Here is a 21746-nt window from a genome sequence, read left to right as displayed (position 1 = left end):
TGCTGCAAGGTATTTACTGCAATGTTTCAAGAGAAACCCCAGACTGCAGCTTAGTTCACGTTCACAATAATGCTAACTCTGTCCTCAATCAATCAACAGGAAAAGCACTGTGCTCGTCTTCAGAAAAGCTACCTGTAATGATTTACTAGCATGGTTAAAAATAGTTTGCTATATGATAAAACTTTTCATTTACTGGCTAACAGCAACCTGTTATTTATTACTCAATCAAGGCTGACTGGCAGATACAATTTTCTCTTTGGATAACAGCATTAGAGCACAAAATGAACCACTCAGCAAATAATTCTGCTCACAGTGTGGAAACACATAAACAACAGGATATATTCACAAACAATGAAAATTTCTATTATACAGAATTCTTTTGTACTGTAGTCAAAGTGCACAATAAATAAAATAAATGTTGTGACCAAAGAGGTTGAAATGGATCAAAACAAAACTGTAGAAATGATACAATACTCCTTTTAATTAGACTATTTAACGTGACATCAAATTGTTTTCCCTCTTAGAAACAGCACTTCAACAATGCATGAAATCTTTGCAGCTCAGGATATTAGAAGACAATAAAAGGATTCCTGTCTCTTACAAGGAAGTTGCAGCCTGTGAGCACAACTAGTATGGTGTAAAATTGTGTCAGACGAATTTTAATGCAACACAGATATGAAAGATTCAAAAAGAACAAAGGCAGCATAGTACTATTCCACACTACACAAATGACCTATTATGATCTGAACAGCACACCACATTACAATTAAAGTTATTTCAAAAGAGGGTCACACAGTTCAAATGTAACGGCTGCAGAATGAGGTATTTCCTTTATGTAATATTAGAGAAATGCAAAATATCAAACACTGTGGTAATGTTAGAAAGTTGAAAAGACACTCATATTTAGGCCACTGGGAATCCAGATCTTTAAAAAAATGCTTTAATTACAAGTATTATCCTTACTGACTATAGATTCCAAATTTGTGGGAGTTCAGATATTTATAAAAGACTGTAATTGATGTGCATATATTTAGGATATTTTCGTGCACAGACTTTAATAGACCGCATTTCAAGTTGCTGGACATTCTAAAATACTTTGTGTACCTTTTTAAAATGTTTAAATTAATGAAAGTAACTCGAGTCTTGGTGGGTTAAATTTAGGCTGACCAGAAGTCCTCATTTAATAGGGACAGTACTGATTTTTGGGTCTTTTTCTAATATAGGCTCCTATTATCCTTCACCCCAGTCCCGATTTTTCACACTTGCTGTCTGGTCACCCTAGTTAAACTAGTTGGGTAAATTTCTTCCACATCCTGCTGCTTCTGCAGCAGCTTAAATTATATTCCCAATGGTGGCAGTTGACAGACTTTGACAAAAACAGAACTGCAAGTAAGGTTTCTCTCTGTGATATTATTGTCTCTGATTCTGGATCAGAAGGAGCTATTTTTACCAGCTGCGTAAAGAAATAGTGTACACAATGGGGTCAGTTTGAAAATTGCTGGATGGCAAAAAAAGTACACACAAACCCATTAAGATGTAAGCCTAGTGTTAGACTGGTGCTTGGTTAATGGGGGTGGGGGGAGGCGAAGAGACAACAAAATAAAGATAATCGGTACATCACGTAGATCCACTGTGAAACAAGTCATTATCAAGCCTGGTAAGATGTTTTGTCATTTATTTCCATCAGGACTTGGGCCCTTTCTTTAATCCGAAATAATCATTTTGGTATGAAATCATTAACTCATGGCTACAGTGTTGATTGCAAGGAATAATAATTCTCCTACTTTCCCTGAAAAAGAGTAGAATATACTTGTATAATAATCACAACTTAAAAATGGATGCTGCTATTGAGAATGTTAAACAAAGAGAGAACTTCCTATACTGAAATCTAAATTCAACTATATCCCTGTGTAGAGAGGGATTAACCAATGGACTACATGGCATTAAGAATTAAACCAAAATATACCTTTAATAAAATAGTGATTCATGTATCATATTTTATATGAAAGCACTCATAAAGAGACATTTTTCTTCTAAGAACTGTGAAATTCATAAGTTGTGATAAGATGGCTTTAGTTTCCAGAAACTATATATTCTACCAAAATTTCACTCCAAACCTAAGATTAATTTGTTTTTCAAAAACGAATTACACTTCCTCTGTTTGTACTATAGCACTGTTTCACCCACCTGAACATCAGACTGTCACTCCACAAGTTGCATTAGAACACAATATCTTTAGTTTGGTTCCCATCCAGGGCTCACTCAGTCATAAAACAAGACTGAATATAGCAAAAGCACTGGAAGAACCTTTGTAATGGGTTGGCCACCTGCCTAGAGGGTAGAAGAAGCTTTATAGCCCAGGTTTGGCATTAAAGTGGCATTAGCCATCTAGGCTCTCCCAGTTCTGATCTACTTTTACAGGCTACAGGAAAACATTCTTAGAATTTAGATCATTATAATAGAAAATGAATGTATGTAAATTTTAGGGAAATTAAATAATTTAAGAAATACCCTAATGAGATAAAATGCTCTTTACATATTTCAGAATTATCTACGCAACAAGTTCCAACATACAGACCCTCTATTTCATTATTTATTTTCTTGGATGATGAGAAAATTCATGTTATTACATCCCCTAAAGAGGATTTATTCACCTACAGGAAGACAGGCTTTAGTACACTTTTTTAAGGCTTAACTGTAAAATACTACAGTCAGACTCTCTCATTCATTTGGAAATATACTTTTATATAAGGAAAGGAACCTGAATCTTTAATGTTTCATTTTCTGAATAAAATTTGCATTCATTTAGAAAATTCAGGCAGGATAGGATCTGATTAGCTATAGACAATACACACACATTCATACATTTCAACCACAGCATCTCACGATTTTTGATGCTATTTTTTTACACAATAATATGCATTTGTACATTATATGTGATATATTTAGTTTACTCACATCTGCATCTCTACTTTCCACATATAAGCTTAAACTAACATCTACCTGAGGTGTGAAATCTGAACTCTCACGCCCTACATCTTTTCAACAGGAGACAATTTTCCAGAGAGACTACAGAGATGGTCTAGTCTACCTTCTCCAGCACACCAGCCCAGCTACCATGAATAAGGTGTAGTTCTGAAGAACACTCCATTGTTATCAGCCACACCTCAGATTTACAGCTCTAAAAGTACTTCAACCATATAAGCTATGCCATGATGAAATTCCTGTCTTCATATGTGTCACTTGTGGATGTTTACATTAACCTTGTGTGATGCCTGCTAATATGCAGCCATTATATGTTTACTGCATATACTCTTCCTTTAATTTGTACATATTTAGAGGTATGGCCAATTATTTTCGGAGGTAAGTCAACAAGACAATTCTGCCTCCAATTAAGAGCCCTAACGTGCTGTGATACTGCCCGGATTCAATCTTTTCATTGCTTTGGATCAGTCCCCCATAATACCACTACTGACTCAGAAGCTAAGGGTTAACACACGCCACTAAGGTTCAGAGATAGCTTTCTGACACCAACTAACGCTTGACCCTACAAATCATGATTTTTGGAAGGGGGGTGGGTGGGGGAGGGAGGCGTGATTGCTCGCTGTACTTAAGATAATTTCCCTAACATTTCCCATCTGAAGGCTAGGGGAGTCGGCTGTAGGTGGGATTCCAACCAAACTCTGCTGTGTCCTTTGCGAAGGAACATCCCTGTCAGGACAGAAAAGTGTCCCAAAGGTCATAGAATATCAGGGTTGGAAGGGACCTCGGGAGGTCATCTAGTCCAAACCCCTGTTCAAAGCAGGACCAACCCCCAACATTTGCCTCGGATCCCTAAACGGCCCCCTCAAGGATTGAACTCACAACCGTGGGTTTAGCAGGCCAATGCTCAAACCACTGAGCTGCCCCTCACCCCCTCAATTTGTGATTATTTCCATTGCCCTGTACACCGCGTCTGCAAGCTAAGCATCGCATCCGGGAGAGCGAGAGAGATTAGCTCTGCGATAAGCTCCTAGCTACTTGTAGAACTGCAGGTTTCATACGGCCTCTCCCTTATCTGGCTTTGGGGTCGAGAAGAGGGAAATATGATGCAGAAACACGGCTCATGCTTTCGAGAAAAAGCCCTTGACATGAGAGCTGGAGCCTGAGACTGCACCTTCCTCCCTGCCCTCTGCTGTGACTGCCTGTCTGATTCAAACCCGGCTCCGCAGCCGACACACCGCCGGCTTGGTTTAAATTCCCTTCGCCTTCCTGGCTAAGCAGCCCATTACGCGGGAGGCTCCACCATAGTGTCTCTTCTGAGCACCTAGTAGGATTCTGCTCTGAGTCACTCGGGTGTGAATTCGAACTCACGCCACTGAAGTCAATGGAGAATTTAATTCTTCATTGCCCTAGGGAGCGGAGACCAGAATTGTTACTGCCCCTTCTCAGCACGTTGTCTGCACCTTGTTCTCAGGAGGAGCCTTTCTTAGCAGCAAACAAGCACCGGTGCTACCAACTGAACCCCTTTCCCTTTACTCCAAACACCTGCCCGTCTACAAACACGTGTAGGAATTGAAGGAACTCCTGGATTGGGGACTAATCACACTGCTTCCCGTAAACTGGCAATGTTCTCCCTGAACTTCCTAATAAAATCATAAAAGCTCTTCTGGCTCATGCATTCAAACAAAAGCAAACTCATCATGATTTCGGCTGGGGTTCATTAGGGCCTTTCAATTCGTATTGCTCCAGCACCCGCAAGACACACACACAGAGAAAAGGGAAAGTTCTGAAGCGTCTGAAGTTTGGAAAGTTCTGTCCGTTCTGTTGATGTTTCTGTCTGTCTGGGTCGCTGTATCGCTGCCCTTCAGAGCAAGCTTTTATGGACTAGCAGAGTAAGCATTACCTGTCTAGTGTACACTCTTGAAAGTGACTCTGACTACCGCTTTGGGTTACACCGTTTCGGCCGCTTTTTCCTATCCATTGGCATATATATTTACACACACTGGCGGTTGTCAACCAGTGTGTCTGTCAGTCTTTCAATTCCCCTTCCAAGCGGTCTGCCCATTCAGATGTAACTCCCCTCGCCCCCAATTTTCCTACACTCCTCTCAGCCCCCCAGTCCAGCTACTTTGCTCCTCTCCTCCGGCCCAGAGCCATAATTCTTCCTGCACCAATCTTCGCTGCTTCCTCAGTTGGTTTGCCAGGCTGCTATGGAGCCGTTCAAAAGTCTCGGGTTTTTCCATCATTTCCTTCTGTTGGAGCCATCCCTCCTCTAACGGAGAAAGGGGATCTCTGGCAAAAGTTTGCAGAGACTGCCCCCCCCACCCCGGTTCAAGTGGAAGCTTTAAACGGGGAGTGGATGGGGGAAGAAACACCCAAAGGGAAATTTCCTCACCAGCTTGAGACACCGCGACAGGGAAAAAGAGGCTCCCATCAAATTACAAAACTCAATCACCTCTATTAGCCAAACAAGTCAATCATCAAGGAAAACAGGAAAAAACGGTGCCTTCACTGGGGGGAAGAGACTGTCTGTAAGGTACACAGCCAACGCAAAGCCCTCCTCCAACCTAAGTAAAGGGAAAGCAAAGTCCAGGCAGCAGCAGCAGGTCCCTGCTTCCCCCCGCTGTCCCCAGCACCGCCACTTTCTCTGCGGAGCTGGGAGCAAGCCCTGCTCACCCACCCAGGCAGCCTGCTGCCTGCCAGCCACGGCAAGGAGGTGTGGGTAGGTGCCCACTCCTGCCTCCCGACCCCCCGAAAGTGCCAGGGAAAGGCGCGCGAGAAGGACCGGCGGAAAGAAAGCAACCGGCTCACCCCCAGCTTCCTGCTGCGGATTTTCACGTAGCCCTGCTTGACGATATCGTTAAAGTTGGAGGCCATGGCCAGCGGTGCCGCCTGCTTCCGCCGCTCACAGCCCGGGGGCCTCGTCCTCCTCCCGGGGAGCCTCTGGCATGCGGGCAGCAGCAGCCTCCGGGCTGCTCCCGGCTCCCGCCTGGCTCGCGCTGCCCGGCTGCAGCCCGCTCCCCCCGCAGGGCGCCGCGCTCAGCCCCGGAGCCCCTGGAGCAGCGGCGGCGGCGGCGGCGGCGACGAGGGGGGAGCGCGAGCGGCTCCGCTCCAGCAGCCGCAGCGGGGAGACGAGGAGAAAGGGGGGGGGATCGACGGCCGCCGCCGGCGCTACTGCCCGGAGCCGAGACCCGCTCCTCGCTCCTCCGCCAGCGGTTGGCTCCCCCCCGCGCCCCTGCTGCTCCCCCCGCCGCCGCCGGCACAGGCACAGAAGCCGCCCCCCCGCATCACTCGGCGGCCGCGCCACCGCTGTCCGGACCGCACCATCCGCCGGCGCTGCGAGGGGGAGGGTGGGCACCGGCTCCGGGCCGCCTCCTCACACCTCAGCAGCCGGGGGAGGAGGGGAAGGCACCATCTGCCGGTCCCACCTCCAGGCTCTCTTCCCCGCACCTCAGCCGGGCACGCTCCACCTCCGCGGCTGCCTACGCCCCCGGGAGAAGATGCTCGGGGAGTTGATGCCCTCGGCTCACCCAGCCCCTTTGGTGACCCAGGGGAACAGCACGGATTTCCTGGCTCAGGTAGCGGAGGGAAGAAGCGAGCAGGGGGCTAATTTTGCCTCTTAAAAACGTCTTAAGGGAAATAATCCTTGCCCTTCCCTCGGGCTCGGCCGGACTGTTGAAGGCAGAGATCATCCTTCCTATGTTTGTACTGTGCCTAGCACAATAAGTGCAACTGTCATTTCAATAAATAACTATAATGGTCCATTTTGAGACTAGGGCAGCTGCTTAAGGATTTTTACACTTGATCAGGGCACACGTGCATCCTGGTAGGCACAGTCCCGGCATATTTTCATGTGGACAAAGTCATGTCAGAATTGACATGCACCAAAAAGTGTTGGGTACACTTGTGAGAGGACCAGATCCTGCAAACACTGACAGGCAAGGGAAACTTTACTCAGCGACCACCCTCTTTGGTTGAGATTTTCCAACCCAGGCAGGGCATTTAGACCCAAGAACACCCACTGAAATTAAACAACTATATAACCTGTATGGCTAAAATGATTTGAAAAGCTCAGACATTTAGTTTAAAGTGACTCAGGTGTGTATTTGTTTGAGGATCATGTCTATATTGTGCTAAAAGTATAGGCATGAGTGGTCTACACATAGGCATAAAGAAAGGCTGGGCTTTTTTCTTTTTTTCTTTTTTTCTTTTTTAAGGCATTCAGGAATGCACACTACATCCCATTGCCAAACACTCTGCAGCATTGCATCAATATAATAAACATTTTGAACAGCCAACAAAAAAATAAAGTAGAAGTCCCTTTGAGCTTGAGAAATGGAACTCCACACTGTGCCACACACATACCTACTATACTCTCAGCAGTGATAAGTATGTCTTTAATTATAATGCTCCTTGAGGCAGATCTAGCAAAGAACGATTCTGCACTAAAGCTAGATTATGTTTTGAAGACACCAGGAAAAACAACTCTGATTGATTTACTTGTCTACCTTGGGTTTGCACATACCTAAAACAAACAGGTGATTTAGCCTGCTGCACAAAGCCAAGCTATCGATGTAAGAGGCACACACATTAGATTTTCCTGGTATCTAAAATATTTTTTTTAGAATATTTTATGTGAAAGTTAGAGGTTTATAATAGGCTTAATGAAAGTTTAATGACTTTTTTTTTTTACTAAAAAATTGCTGTTCTCAGTAAAATTGCACAATTGACCCCTGAAGTGTTATTTATGAAGAATTTTGCATTATACTGTACATATATATTACAGATTTGAAGTGTGCTTTTGAGGTGAGATCAAAAGTACACTTTTCCATAATTTCCCTTTTCTATTTTAAATGGTTTTCATATCTGTCTCAGTAAAAAATGTTAATGTGCAGGACATTAAAATTATATTATATTATATTTATTATATTGTTTTCCCATGAAGTGAATTTCTTCTCTGAAATAATAATATTAAGATTGGCCAACCTTTGGGCAAGTTGTACTTTCCAGTAAAACTCTCTAGAGTTACATCTAGAAATACACTTTAAGCACAAAGGGAAAAGATGGAGAAAGATCAGAATCTGGAAAATAGATTTCAAAGCTTTGGAGATGGAGTTATGAGTAAAGGCTATGTGACTTCAATATATATTTTATATTAATATATAGGAATAATAAGTGGATTAAAATATAAGGCTTGATGTGTCTGGAACTCCAGATTTTTTTTAAACTTATCTGAAAGTCTAGACTTTTACATTTTCTCTTGCATCCCATTGTCTTGGTTTAGGACCCTATTTTAGGAAAAGACTGAGCATTAACAGACTGATCCATTGACAATAGTGGGCTTTGGATCAGATCCTAGTGAACTGGAAATTTTCCAAATGCTAGGGAAGGAATATTCTTACTCACCTTCCAATTTTATCTTTTATTCCTGTTTAATTTAAACTTTATTTGTTAACAGATAAGTGAGGTGAGAGTTTAACTATTCCTAAACTCTCCTAGACACTGTATATTTTGGAATGGCTTCTAGCAGTATAACATCTGCATTATTTCAATCCAAGCACAAGCATTTATCTAATCATGCAGTTGTTCATAGTAGATAAGATGAGAGAGAGAGATGGAGAAAAATAGTTGTCATATAGACAGTTGTAGCTCCTGGCTATTTATAGTAAAATGACCAAGAGATAATATAACTTTGTTCTCCTACTCTAGATAGAAGGATATTTCTTCCCTAATTTTGAATTTGGGGTTATTCCATATAAAAATATTCCATGACTCAAGAAAAAAAATGGAATTTGTTTATTGACAGAAGTCTTTTCAAGATGCCTGAGGACACATTAAATAGAGACTACAAGTTGTTTACATTACAGAAAATATCCACTGATATTTGAAAGAGCAGAATGCAAAATGCACTAAAGAACTTTTAATGCACAGCAGCAGGGTCCACATGGCCCCTTAGTACTCAGCAGGCTAAAGCACTGTATATTTAACTCAAGCTTGCTGCATACTAAGTATCTGTGTAAACAGGCCCTTAGAAAGTCCATCAAGAGAGTGGTCTGTTAGGAGAACAGTATTCTTTGTCAGAGCAGCTTCAAAACATACCAATGCCATCAGCTTCCAAAGCACAAATAAAACAGGTCCTTTGTCCCTAGATGAAAGGTGAGCACTATCAGGGTGGTAAATCACTGACCCATTCAGTATAGTTGGGACCAAATCCAAATATTTTTCAGGTAAACAACAGGTATTGCCACTCACCTTGGTCAAAAGCCTGCTCGTCTTGGTGGAACACTCTTATGCTCTGTCTGGTGCATAAAATGAATGATTTTCCTGGTATCGTATATTTCAAATCTGTTGTTATAAATCCCATATGAACTCATGAATGATTAAGGAATATTATGGTTACATCCAGTAGTTAAGTCAGCTTGAAACAGGATGGAGACCTCTTCCTGTATGAGCCAGAAAGGAGGGGGAGCTCTCCATCTGCTTTTAGCAGAGGAGTGAAGTTGTGTTCTTCCCTTCCTCCCTTGCTGGTTAACTCTAGAATAGAATTGTGGGTACAAGTTTAGCAGGCGCTGAAATTTAACATCAGTAGTAACACTTGATGATTGTCTCCAAACACACTTTCAGGTTCTTCAGCATTCGCAGATAAAACAAACAAACTTCTGAATGATAGTGCTAAGGTTAAAAATATATTTCCCTTAAAGACAATATTAACATGACTAAATAGCTAATTTAAAAAGCTAATGTTTTGAAAGCTATTACATTGACAATTAGCTTTAACAGCTGCCTAGTTGCTGTTGTCGGGCTCAACGGGTAGTGATCAATGGCTCCATGTCTAGTTGGCAGCCGGTATCAAGTGGAGTGCCCCAAGGGTCGGTCCTGGGGCCAGTTTTGTTCAATATCTTCATAAATGATCTGGAGGATGGTGTGGATTGCACTCTCAGCAAATTTGCAGATGATACTAAACTGGGAGGAGTGGTAGATACGCTGGAGGGGAGGGATAGGATACAGAAGGACCTAGACAAATTGGAGGATTGGGCCAAAAGAAATCTGATGAGGTTCAATAAGGATAAGTGCAGGGTCCTGCACTTAGGATGGAAGAATCCAATGCACCGCTACAGACTAGGGACCGAATGGCTAGGCAGCAGTTCTGCGGAAAAGGACCTAGGGGTGACAGTGGACGAGAAGCTGGATATGAGTCAGCAGTGTGCCCTTGTTGCCAAGAAGGCCAATGGCATTTTGGGATGTATAAGTAGGGGCATAGCGAGCAGATCGAGGGACGTGATCGTTCCCCTCTATTCGACATTGGTGAGGCCTCATCTGGAGTACTGTGTCCAGTTTTGGGCCCCACACTACAAGAAGGATGTGGATAAATTGGAGAGAGTCCAGCGAAGGGCAACAAAAATGATTAGGGGTCTGGAACACATGACTTATGAGGAGAGGCTGAGGGAGCTGGGATTGTTTAGCCTGCAGAAGAGAAGAATGAGGGGGGATTTGATAGCTGCTTTCAACTACCTGAAAGGGGGTTCCAAAGAGGATGGCTCTAGACTGTTCTCAATGGTAGCAGATGACAGAACGAGGAGTAATGGTCTCAAGTTGCAGTGGAGGAGGTTTAGATTGGATATTAGGAAAAACTTTTTCACTAAGAGGGTGGTGAAACACTGGAATGCGTTACCTAGGGAGGTGGTAGAATCTCCTTCCTTAGAGGTTTTTAAGGTCAGGCTTGACAAAGCCCTGGCTGGGATGATTTAACTGGGAATTGGTCCTGCTTTGAGCAGGGGGTTGGACTAGATGACCTTCAGGGGTCCCTTCCAACCCTGATATTCTATGATTCTATGATACCCCCTTGCCTGCCATCCTGCACAAACTACCAATTGCCATGAACATAAGTCTGCTATGTTGAGAGGGTGAAATATGACAATATTGTCTTCTGGGTGCACCAAATGAAAAAGCTACAGCCATTTATTCTGCCCAAATTTGCATTCATGTTATTATAGGCTTACTAGGCTATACTGCAAAACCTGCATTTCCTCACAAAGAATAGGGTAGACAGGATAGGTCTCTAACTTGTACCCACAAGAGGGTGTTTTTGACTTGTATCAGAAGGTTGAGTGGGGATTCACTGGAGTCCTGTCACTTATACTGGATGATGAATGGCAGAGAGATGGTTGACCTTGGACTATTTGTGATGATTAAAATGTGAGATGTAATCTCTGGCTTTTATCAGGAGGGTGGAGTAATGAAGGGTCAGATATCTCCTCTTTGTGGTTTTGAAGATCAAGGGCCACTTGTGTCTTTTGCTCTTTTACCACAATAACAATATGAAGAAACCACAAGGAGAAATCCTCATAACTGTATTTACTAATGTACACAAATATGCAAAGCCTAGCTATAAACATATGATCTCTCTGACTGGTTTCTGGCAGCTTCTAAAACATATAAAACCCTGTGCACCATAAGAAGACTCACAAAGTATTCAGAGGTCTTACACCACTATTTAGAGAGGTTTTGTGGGAACAGTAAAGATCTGTGTCCCATTCATGGTAAAGCAGTGAGTAAGCAGGGATAAAAATGTCTTCAGCAATAATGGAAGAGAGATAGCATTCAGGTTGTATTGGAATCTTAAGTGCAAGTTTTCTGAGGTTCTAACTTTTTAATTTTTAAAGTTAACTATAGTTGAACAATAAAAATAAACTATACACTTCACCCTCAACTCTCTCAAGATTTTTTTTACGTATTTCCTTGTTTGTCTGTTTTTTTAAAAAAATCAGTAAATCATTCATGTCCCTCCCATCCTGCTCCATGTCTGCCTGTTTTTTACTATTTTTATGTGAACTTAAACAGATTATGGATTTCTATTACAGAAATTGTCAAAACAGTGAAGACCATCTCTTATCTGGGTGCTATATGGGAAACAAAAAGTAATGATTAGCTAGTAAATTCCACGTGTATTCTACTTTTTAAAGTAAAAGTTACTACAAAACTCTATGGTTATAACTATCCTAACAGAGCTTGCAGCCCTCATATGCAATGCATTGACACACACAACTAGCTTTCCTGTGAGCAGTTTGCATACACAATCATAACACTTGTGCCTTCACTCTTTTAAAATGTGGTCCTCGAGTGTCTCTCATTGACCTGCCATTAATGCTAGAGAAGCTTGTAACTTCCATAACGGCAATATTTCATCATTCCCTATATAATAAAATTTTGTACCAACTTTCCAGGAATTGTAAGCAGCAGGGTAGACTGAACTCAGATCTTTTAATCACCATATCATGACAATCTGCTTTCATGACATGATGCTGAAGAACAGCTGGCCCAATCCGCGCTGTTGCTTCACCATTGCTAATAGCAGTGTATCTGCACTGATGCTAAAAAAACAAGTACCAAATTTCGCAGGGTAGATATACTCCATGAGTATCACTAGAGCTTGTACCTTTCATGAGTCTTATATTTTTTTGCAAGCAGGCACTTGCAGGGGTTATACTTCATGGGCACTTCAGAAGTTATACAGTCTGACATCAGAGCTATGTTGTGGTTTCATCACAGGCCCTGAATAAAGGGCACGATGTAGTGTCCTTGCCCAAGAAGCAGACCATGGAATCCATTGTGTGAGTCTCTGAAAGTCACACTGTGGTCCCCGATTTCCCCAGACTTACAGCTAGTGTAAATTGTTTCTGCTCTGTGTTGACTCATATTCTGTCTGGCATATGAGTGGTGGGTGGGAGTGCGGCTGGAGTCAGGAGTGAAGGCTCCCTCCAGTCCTCACACCTGCCTATCCACTTCCTACACACCTGCACATGAGGTAGCAGTCCCCCATAAAAGCTGCTCTATCCCACCTCCCTACTCCTGCTATGTGACCTGCACTACAGCTAGTCTAAGCAGGAGGTTATCCTACGTCAGAGCACAATTTAAAGTCATACATGTACCTCTAGCTAGCAGACATTTGAACTTTTTCTACCCTTCACTAAGAAGCTCACAAAATGAACAATCCCAACTGGAGACCTTCGCAGAGGGTTCAACATTAACAATTTTGACCTTCAATAACGTTTTATTTGGAGATTAGCTTTTGTCAGCTGTCCAATAAAATTTGATCCAAAGGACAGTTCTCACTGATGACTAATTCATGAGATCAATTTGAATGTTTTTATTGCTTGCCATTTTTGAGTTGCAATTAGACCAAAAAAAAAAAAAGATAGTATAATTTTATTCAACTGAACAAGCAGAAATTTTTCTAAACCCAGGCTGTTTGAAAGCTTGTTTCAGTTTAGTTCAAATATTCCCAAAACATTCTTCTCCAATAAGAACTGAAGCACAAGTTTCAGGCCAATGGAAGACCTGTTTTGCCTGGGGTTTTTGGGCTTTAGTAGGGAGTTAGTAGGGGGTCCAAAACAAGACTTGTAATGGAAACTCTTTGCTATTGATATGTCCCAAAGTACAGAGCCAGTGGTATAAATCTCTACTGTGGAATGTGTATATATGTAATCTGTGGTCAATGGGGATAGCTGTTTTGTGAATGGTTTATAAAAATCAGCCAGAAATCCATCAACTCCTGGTGAATTATTTGACAGCATTTCTTTTATGACAGCCTCAATTTAGTTGTACAGCTCTGGGCACCTAATACATTCTTTTGTTCCAAAGACAGGGGTTTGAAAATATCATTTTCCATGAAACTATCAATTTTGAGCACTAATTACATTTTCAGAAGATTAGAATGATTTGGCAGAAATTTCTGAATTGATCATTTTTGACTGTCAGATACATCGTTATTTGCCTATCATCCTTCATTTCAGGGATGCTAGTATTTCCTCTTTCTGCTTGAATCTTGTTCCCTATCAGCCTCTGAGCTTTCTCCTTTATAATATGACTGTTTTAATTAAGTGGGAATGTGGTTAGTCTGTTCAGAGATGAGATAACTATATTTGATATATTATTTGCAATATATTTGAGATTTATCCGAGATTGATCTAGGCAAGAAAAGCTTTTCTTTTATTTTCCCTCCATCACTCTGAAGTCTTCATGTCAAGACACAATAATTTTTTCAGGTCAGTCTTTTTTCTTGAAGTTGTGGCAATTAGGGTCCAGACACCTAGGGGATCCCAAAGAATAAGCAGTTGAATCAACTGGTTGAATAATATGACTGTGTGCTATAAAAATAGGCCAAGTAAGGTCTTTTATGAAAGCTTATAATGTTCTAAACTTAATGCTCATCATTAGATATATATACACGGACTCAAGTTATGCATTTATGTATTTGTGTATATAGAAAACTGTGTTCATAATTTGTGGTGCAGTCAGGCAGGGAGGGGCTGCATCCCAATCAGACAAGTCTAGTTCCAAGCAGCAAACATTGTATAATCCAGGAAAAGACAAATGAGGGGCCATTAGAGTTAATGGGAAGAAAATGAGACATGCTGGCTAGAATTTCCCCACCCTGAATAAACTTGAGTCACAATGCCTGAAGAAAAAAAGGAAAAAAAAATATCCTTTTAAAAAGCAGGCTTGAAACTGAGGACTTCATTTGGAAACTGAATAACAGTCAATTGGCAGGTGCTGTCCTTGAAATACTGGATCCTCTCCATGACAGGGGGTATGCTGGGAAACAGTTCAAAGGCAATAGGTAACTTGTATTAGAAAAAGAACGAAGAGTACTTGTGCTGATATAGACTAACACGGCTACCACTCTGAAACCTGTATTAGAAAAGGAATTTTTATCTAATCTGAAAGTGTAAAGCCTGAGGTTGTGGTTTTAGGTTTATTTTATGTATAACTTGTACATGTTTGCTTTCCTTGTTATTTCATCTTTGAATCTGTGATTTTTCCATTAAGTAACCCATTTAAAAAATTTAACCTGAAGCAGATCTCTGGTATGCGAACTGTATTGAGAGTATGCGCAAAAGCAAACTAGCATCTGGGGATCTGGTTTGATGCCTTTGGAGGTGATGAACCGGGGCGGGGGGGGAGGGGGAGTCAGAGTGTGTGGTAGTTAAGAATTTGGGGAGACTCAGGACTAGAACTGTGCTGTATAGTTGAATACCCATAAGTACTGTGCAGCAGAATGCCTCCTAAGCATTCCTCATTTTGTGGGGCACTCCTTATTAGGTCAGGAAAACTGAAGAGCCTGCTCCCCATACATGTTCTTTGTCCACCTTGAGGTGGTTGGCTTTACCTAACTACAGGAAGTACTGTCCTTCCACAAGTCAAAAAAACAAAAATAAAAACAAACAAGGGTTGCAGTATCTAGGAAGAGACTAGTAGAAGCTTTCAGATGAGAGGAAGCTGTGAAAACCCTGGGGGAGGTTTTTATTTTGGAGCTAGTTAGTTATTTGTTGAAAAGTATACATGCCATGCAGCATTCCTCAGCTGCTATGAAAACAAAAAATAATGAGATAAAGTTTCAGTAAGGAACACACATACAAACATATGACAAATAGGAATAAAAGCTGAAGGGTGTGAAAAAATATGGATCCTACTGCTGTATCAATAAAACAGTAAGCTTTTCATAATTAAGTGAAGCATTTTTATTTGTCTGGGTTTCTGGATGTTCCTGAAATAATATTTTGTTCTTATTCTTGAAAGGGAAGCCAGTCCATATAAAAATCACCAGGGCCTATTTATTTTAATTACTGGTGACTGTTTTCATGAGAAACATCTTTCAGACTCTCCTAAACCAGGGAGTATTATCTAGCAAATCTTTCATGTTTCAGACCTGAACTATACTTATTAAAGACTTCCACTGATTTAGTGGTCTTTGGATCAGAGCCCTAAGAAGCTAGCCACAATCAACAACTCTGGAGTTCTTCTTCAACACATAGACCCCTTTTGTGAGAAAGCCTAAAAGAACCACCAATGACGCTCAGGGCAATTTTATGACAGTAAAGTTCTTTCTTTGTCTTCCACAAACAAAAAGAAAAATCTTCAGATTAGTTGCACAGAAAATGAAATCAAGAACAAGATAAATTACTATTGTATACTACTGACCTGAACCTGAACTGTCTTGACCAGATGTCCTGATTTTATAGGGACAGTCCCGTTTTTTGGGTCTTTTTCTTATATAGGCTCCTATTACCCCCTAGCCTCTGTCTTGATTTTTCACATTTGCTGTCTGGTCACCCTACTTGCATATGACATTGTCATTTACACATATGTAAAGGTATCAAATCCAAATTCCACACACATGCACGTGGTAGCATTTTGCACCCACTTTGTATTCATTTTGCACAGGTTGAAATGACTACATAACTCAGAAGGCACTGGAGACTCAGACCCACTATATTAAGTACAACAACACATATTAGCATGTGACCCTATATACAGTTTGTTTTTCATAAAGTTTTGGAAGGTGTTCTTTATTTATTGCTTTTTAGCTCATCTTGCTTTTTATATTTACTATTATCTACTTTATTTTATCTTGCATGATACTTTATTTTTCTGAGCAATTTGTTGCTGTTGATGATGAATGTAAAGCAATTTATGCATTTAAGTGTGACATATGCATCATCATATCATCCATACTCATGGCTCATTAGTGCTCAGACATACAACAGCAGGTGAAAATGAGTGTCTCAGTCCCACAAAAGTTACAAAGCCCTACAGTACCCCATTATATCTCTATCTATTATGTCAGTGCAGCTGGAGGTCTATTCTGCTCTCACCAGGGTGTACATATGCATTTCATTTTTGAGTGGAACTGATGAACAAGTTGTGAGATGATTATCCTGTTTAGTTCCCATAAAATGTGCAGTCACTCGTCTATGTCTGTTGAAGAGGGGGCTAGAGAAGGTTTAGTTACCCCTTTAGGTTATGGGAACTTTTCCCTATGCATGATAATAAGTAGCACATATTCTACTAAGCTATTTTTATCAGACTAAAACAGGGTCTCATGTAAATCAATAAATAGACTTGTGCATATTCTATCTCAGCTCTTATATATACACACTTTTAAAAAACAAACAAACAGAAAATCCTTTAATTTATCAAGGCTTGAGTTTCGAACAGCATAGGCATCTACAACTAGAGCTGGGCAAAATTTTGGCCAAAAATTCAGGTTTGGTGAGACTCAAACATTTTGTGGATTTGTGTTCGTTTCACTGAATTGTTCATGTAAACCAAACAAAAGCAAAAACAGGAAAAAAAATCCAAAAAGGTAAAAAAGAAAAAATTGGACAGTTTTGAAAAAGAACAATTTTTGGATTAAAAATAACTTTGTTTTGAGATGTCTTTTTTTTTTAAATTAAAACAAATCCCATAATAGACCATCAAAATCAAAACTAAATGTTCCTTTGGTCCCAAACAACTTTGACTTTTTGATCTACCAAAAATTTTGAAAAAAAAACCTGTTTTCGGTTCAGTCTTTACAGGGGTTTAGGTCAACCTAACTACAGTGCTCAGAGCACAAAATTTTTCACAGTCCACAGCGATGCAGCTAGGGCAATCTAATTTTTATATGTACACCAGGCCACAGCCCCAGCCTGAGTGACACACACAGGTGTCTGCTGCCAGTGAGTTGTGGCTAGATCTACAGTGCAGAACCTATGCATTCACAGCCCTGTAGCATAGATGCTGCACTGGCCAACAGAAGAAATTCTTCTGCTGACATAGTAATCCCACTGCCTTCAAAAACATTAGCTAAGCCAACAGAAACCCTCTTCTGTCAGCTTAGTTGCGTGTACATTGGGGGGGTTCTGCTGGTATAGTTATGTCACCTAGGGGTGTGAATTTTCCACTCTCCTCGCTATGCCAGCAGAATTTTTTAGTGTAGTGCTGGCCACTGGGCTGTGGTAGGTGAACATGATGACAGAAGCCAAAAGATCAAGCAGGAGACAAGGGTTGTCAGTGTTGTTGGTCACAGTTTCCCAGCTCACATCCCCACAGGGAACCTCCATCTGTCTCACTCCAGATCCTTGGCTGTTGCTTTTTCCCAGATCTCCTCTTAAGCAGCTTTCAAGTCCTTCTCTTGGTTTCTTCTCAGCAGGGACCCATGCCAGTGCTAGCACAGACCCAGGACTCTGGAGAGCTTAATCTCTAACTGAGCTGCTGCTTTCCTCAAATCTCTCTCCGCAACAAGATTCTTACCAGGTCTTTCCTGTGCCATTCTCTTGATTTAGTCTCAGAAAACATATTTAAAAATTACCCAGCAAACATCACAGCACCTAGCATTGACTGCAGCGCTCTGTAGTCCAGAGCTCCACTTTCTACAATGGAGAATAACCAGAGAACAGCTCCTACACACAGCCCCCGATCTCTACTAGGAGGAACGTTGCCCCTTTTATGGCCAGTCTGCAGTCACATGTCCTCTCTAAGGACTACAGTTCCCAGGATCCCTGGCCTTAAGAGACCAAGACCTAATAAAAAAAAAAAAGCATACAAATCTGGGCCGAGCCTTCAAAGTCCCAACATGCTTTGCTACAAGTCTTCTCCAATCCCACCCCAACCTGCACAGCACCTCCCAGGCTCAGGCCCTGAATATGTAAAGCATTACGTTTTAGGGTGAAAAATCCCTTTCTTTTTCATTGTAAAATATGTATTGAGCCTCTAAATGAACGTCAAGCACTTCAGTGTCCTCTCAAAGGAATGCCTCTCTAAAAAGTAGCACAGCAGCTGATTACAGGATAAGAAGAACACTCATACTGTCAATTTTTAAAAGAAACAAAATACGTTGGCTTTCGTGGTCAACACATTGTTAATAATCCCTTAAATTCTGAGGAAGACGTGTGCACTGCATTATCTTTCTAGCTACAACACTAAGACACAATAGGATGTGTTTTACTAGATCATTAACACATGCCTCTAGTGCACTGTTAGGTTCAAGGCTCTTGTCCCAAGCAGTGCATTAATCTCTAAGTAAATCAGTCCCCAGAGTCTCTTAATGTTAAAAAATGGATTTTTTGTTTTGATATTTCATTTAATTTTTTGGAAATATTTCTTCCCTCTTTTCTTATATATACACTTTTAATATGAAACAGACTTCTCAGTAGGAGAGCAAAAGGCACCTAAAGACACAAGTACTACATATGTTTTTATAATAAAGCTTTAGCACATTTTAATACATCATTTTTTTAACCCCAAGTTTATTGGACCTGTCCTTTTCCACTTGCCGCAGGAACTCTCCTCTTTTCACAGCCCAGACCGCATTGGGGCTTTTTTAAAAATTTTATATTTTAAATTTAATTAAAATAAAAACATCTTCTGGGATTCACAGTGAACTCTTTGCCAAAGTATTCTCAAAGTCAGAGACAAACAAGGGATTTCTACTCTATGCCAAGAAGCAATGGTGACTGAAAAATTGTTATCACAATTAAAGCCACATATAGGGTGACCACGTTTCCCAAAGAGAAAATGGGACACCCTCCCCAGCCATTCACCTGAGCACTCCCCCGCCCCCCTGTGCAAGGCAGTCACCCCTTGCTGGAAACCCGCCACCCCAACTCTGCCTCTTGGAGCTGGCATCTCCACTCGCCCCACAACACCCTCATGTTCCTCCACATCGCACCCCACTTTTTTGACAAAAAAAGTCAGCAAGAGCAAATGGGACAAATGCCTCCTTTTGAAAAAAAAGTACGGACAGTGAGGACAGGGCTTTAAAAAGGGACATATGGTCACCCTAAGCCACAGTAGCAAGCTTTTGTGGTCATTAGTAGATCCACCAACAGTATTCATAATGGCAACCTTGTATTTCAGTTCTATTTTGACAGGTATGAAACCTCAGAAGACTTGGGATTCCAGAGTAATTGCATCATAAGCAGCAGCATGAGTTTGTCTAAAATGGTGATCAAATGAAATGCTAAACTTTAAATGCTCCTTTCTCCCTAGCTTTTCTACTTTTATGGACACAAAGTCCTCCAAAACAGTGTGAGATGCTTTAAAGAAAAAAAATCCTTATGAGTAAATAAGATTTCATATAGTCAATACCTCCCTTAGTTTCAGAATCCTCTTGGGGCTCATACCTAGGTGTTAACAGACAACAAAACATTGTTGCATGAGCTAGCATAATAGGTTAGGGTCAGATATGCTTAGATAACTTTAATACTAGTCATTTGAACACTCAAACCAAGGGTTTGTCTACATTCAAAATGCTTCTCCCATTGGCATAGGTACTCCATCTCCCAGAGAAGTGTAGTTAACTTGATGGGTGAGTTCTCCTGTCAACCTAGTGATGTCTACTCCTGGGGTTTTGTTGCCTTAAATGCATTGCTTAGTGGTGTGGATTTTTCACATCCCTGCCTGACCTAATTTCCTAGTGAAGGAATCATAGAATATAAGGGTTGGAAGGGACCTCAGGAGGTTATCTAGTCCAACCCCCTGCTCAAAGCAGGACTAATCCCCAACTAAATCATCCCAGACAGGGCTTTGTCAAGCCTGACCTTAAAAATTTCAAAGGAAGAAGATTCCACCACCTCCCTAGGTAACGCATTCCAGTGTTTCACCACCCTCCCAATGAAAATTTTTTCCTAATATCCCACCTAAGTTTCCCCCACTGCAACTTGAGACCATTACTCCTCATTCTGTCATCAGTTACCACAGAGAACAGTCTAGATCCATCCTCTTTGGAACCCCCCTTCAGCTACTTGAAAGCAGCGATCAAATCCCCCCTTATTCTTCTCTTCCGCAGACTAAACAATCCCAGTTCTCTCAGCCTCTCCTCATAAGTCATGTGTTCCAGTCCCCCAATCATTTTTGTTGCCCTCCGCTGGATGTTTTCCAATTTTTTCACATCCTTCTTGTAGTGTGGGGCCCAAAATTGGACACAGTACTCTAGATGAGGCCTCACCAATGTCAAATAGAGGGGAACGATCACGTCCCTCAATCTGCTGGCAGTGCCCCTACTTATACATCCCAAAATGCCATTGGCTTTCTTGGCAACAGGGGCACACTGTTGACTCATATCCAGCTTCTTGTCTACTGTAACCCCTAAGTCCTTTTCCGCAGAACTGCTGCCTAGCCATTCGGTCCCTAGTCTGTAGCGGTGCATTGGATTCTTCTGTCCTAAGTGCAGCACTCTGCACTTGTCCTTGTTGAACCTCATCAGATTTCTTCTGACCCAATCCTCTAATTTGTCTAGGTCCCTCTGTATCCTATCCCTACCCTCCAGCGTATCTACCTCTCCTCCCAGTTTAGTGTCGTCTGCAAACTTGCTGAGGGTGCAATCCACACCATCCTCCAGATCATTTATGAAGATATTGAACAAAACCGGCCCCAGGACCGACCCTTGGGGCACTCCACTTGATACCGGCTGCCAACTAGACATGGAGCCATTGATCACTACCTGTTGAGCCCAACAATCTAGCCAGCTTTCTATCCACCTTATAGTCCATTCATCCAGCCCATACTTCTTGAATTTGCTGGCAAGAATACTGTGGGAGACCATATCAAAAGCTTTGCTAAAGTCAAGGAATAACATGTCCACTGCTTTGCCCTCATCCACAGAGCCAGTTATCTCATCATAGGGACTTGCCCTTGGTGAATCCATGCTGACTGTTCCTGATCACTTTCCTCTCCTCTAAGTACTTCAGAATTGATTCCTTGAGGACCTGCTCCATGACTTTTCCAGGGACTGAGGTGAAGCTGACTGGCCTGTAGTTCCCTGGATCCTCCTCTTTCCCTTTTTTAAAGATGGGCACCACATTAGCCTTTTTCCAGTTGTCCGGGACCTCCCCCAATCGCCATGAGTTTTCAAAGATAATGGCCAATGGCTCTACCATCACATCCGCCAACTCCTTTAGCACTCTCGGATGCAGCGCATCTGGCCCCATGGACTTGTGCTC

General features: G+C 41.7%; 1 protein-coding gene across 4 annotated transcripts in view; it reads right to left on the bottom strand.

Annotated features, from left to right (window-relative positions):
- The window catches only part of DOK6 (docking protein 6), a 434980-nt gene extending 428205 nt beyond the window's left edge, over positions 1-6775 (bottom strand). Inside the window, exon 1 of one of the 4 annotated variants that reach the window (XM_084619311.1) lies at positions 5794-6775. In XM_084619311.1, the coding sequence (XP_084475437.1) occupies positions 5794-5859 (66 nt within the window). In that variant the 5' untranslated portion in view covers positions 5860-6775. The remainder of the gene's footprint in view (positions 1-5793) is intronic. The other 3 variants (XM_084619314.1, XM_084619313.1, XM_084619312.1) reach the window with 3 other exon arrangements.
- Positions 6776-21746: the final 14971 nt, after the last annotated feature.

This window comes from Lepidochelys olivacea (assembly GCF_965140295.1).
Source record: "Lepidochelys olivacea isolate rLepOli2 genome assembly, chromosome: 2".
Taxonomy (NCBI): domain Eukaryota; kingdom Metazoa; phylum Chordata; order Testudines; family Cheloniidae; genus Lepidochelys; species Lepidochelys olivacea.
Note: the sequence above shows the minus strand (reverse complement) of the source record. Positions and strands in the feature narration are given on the sequence as shown.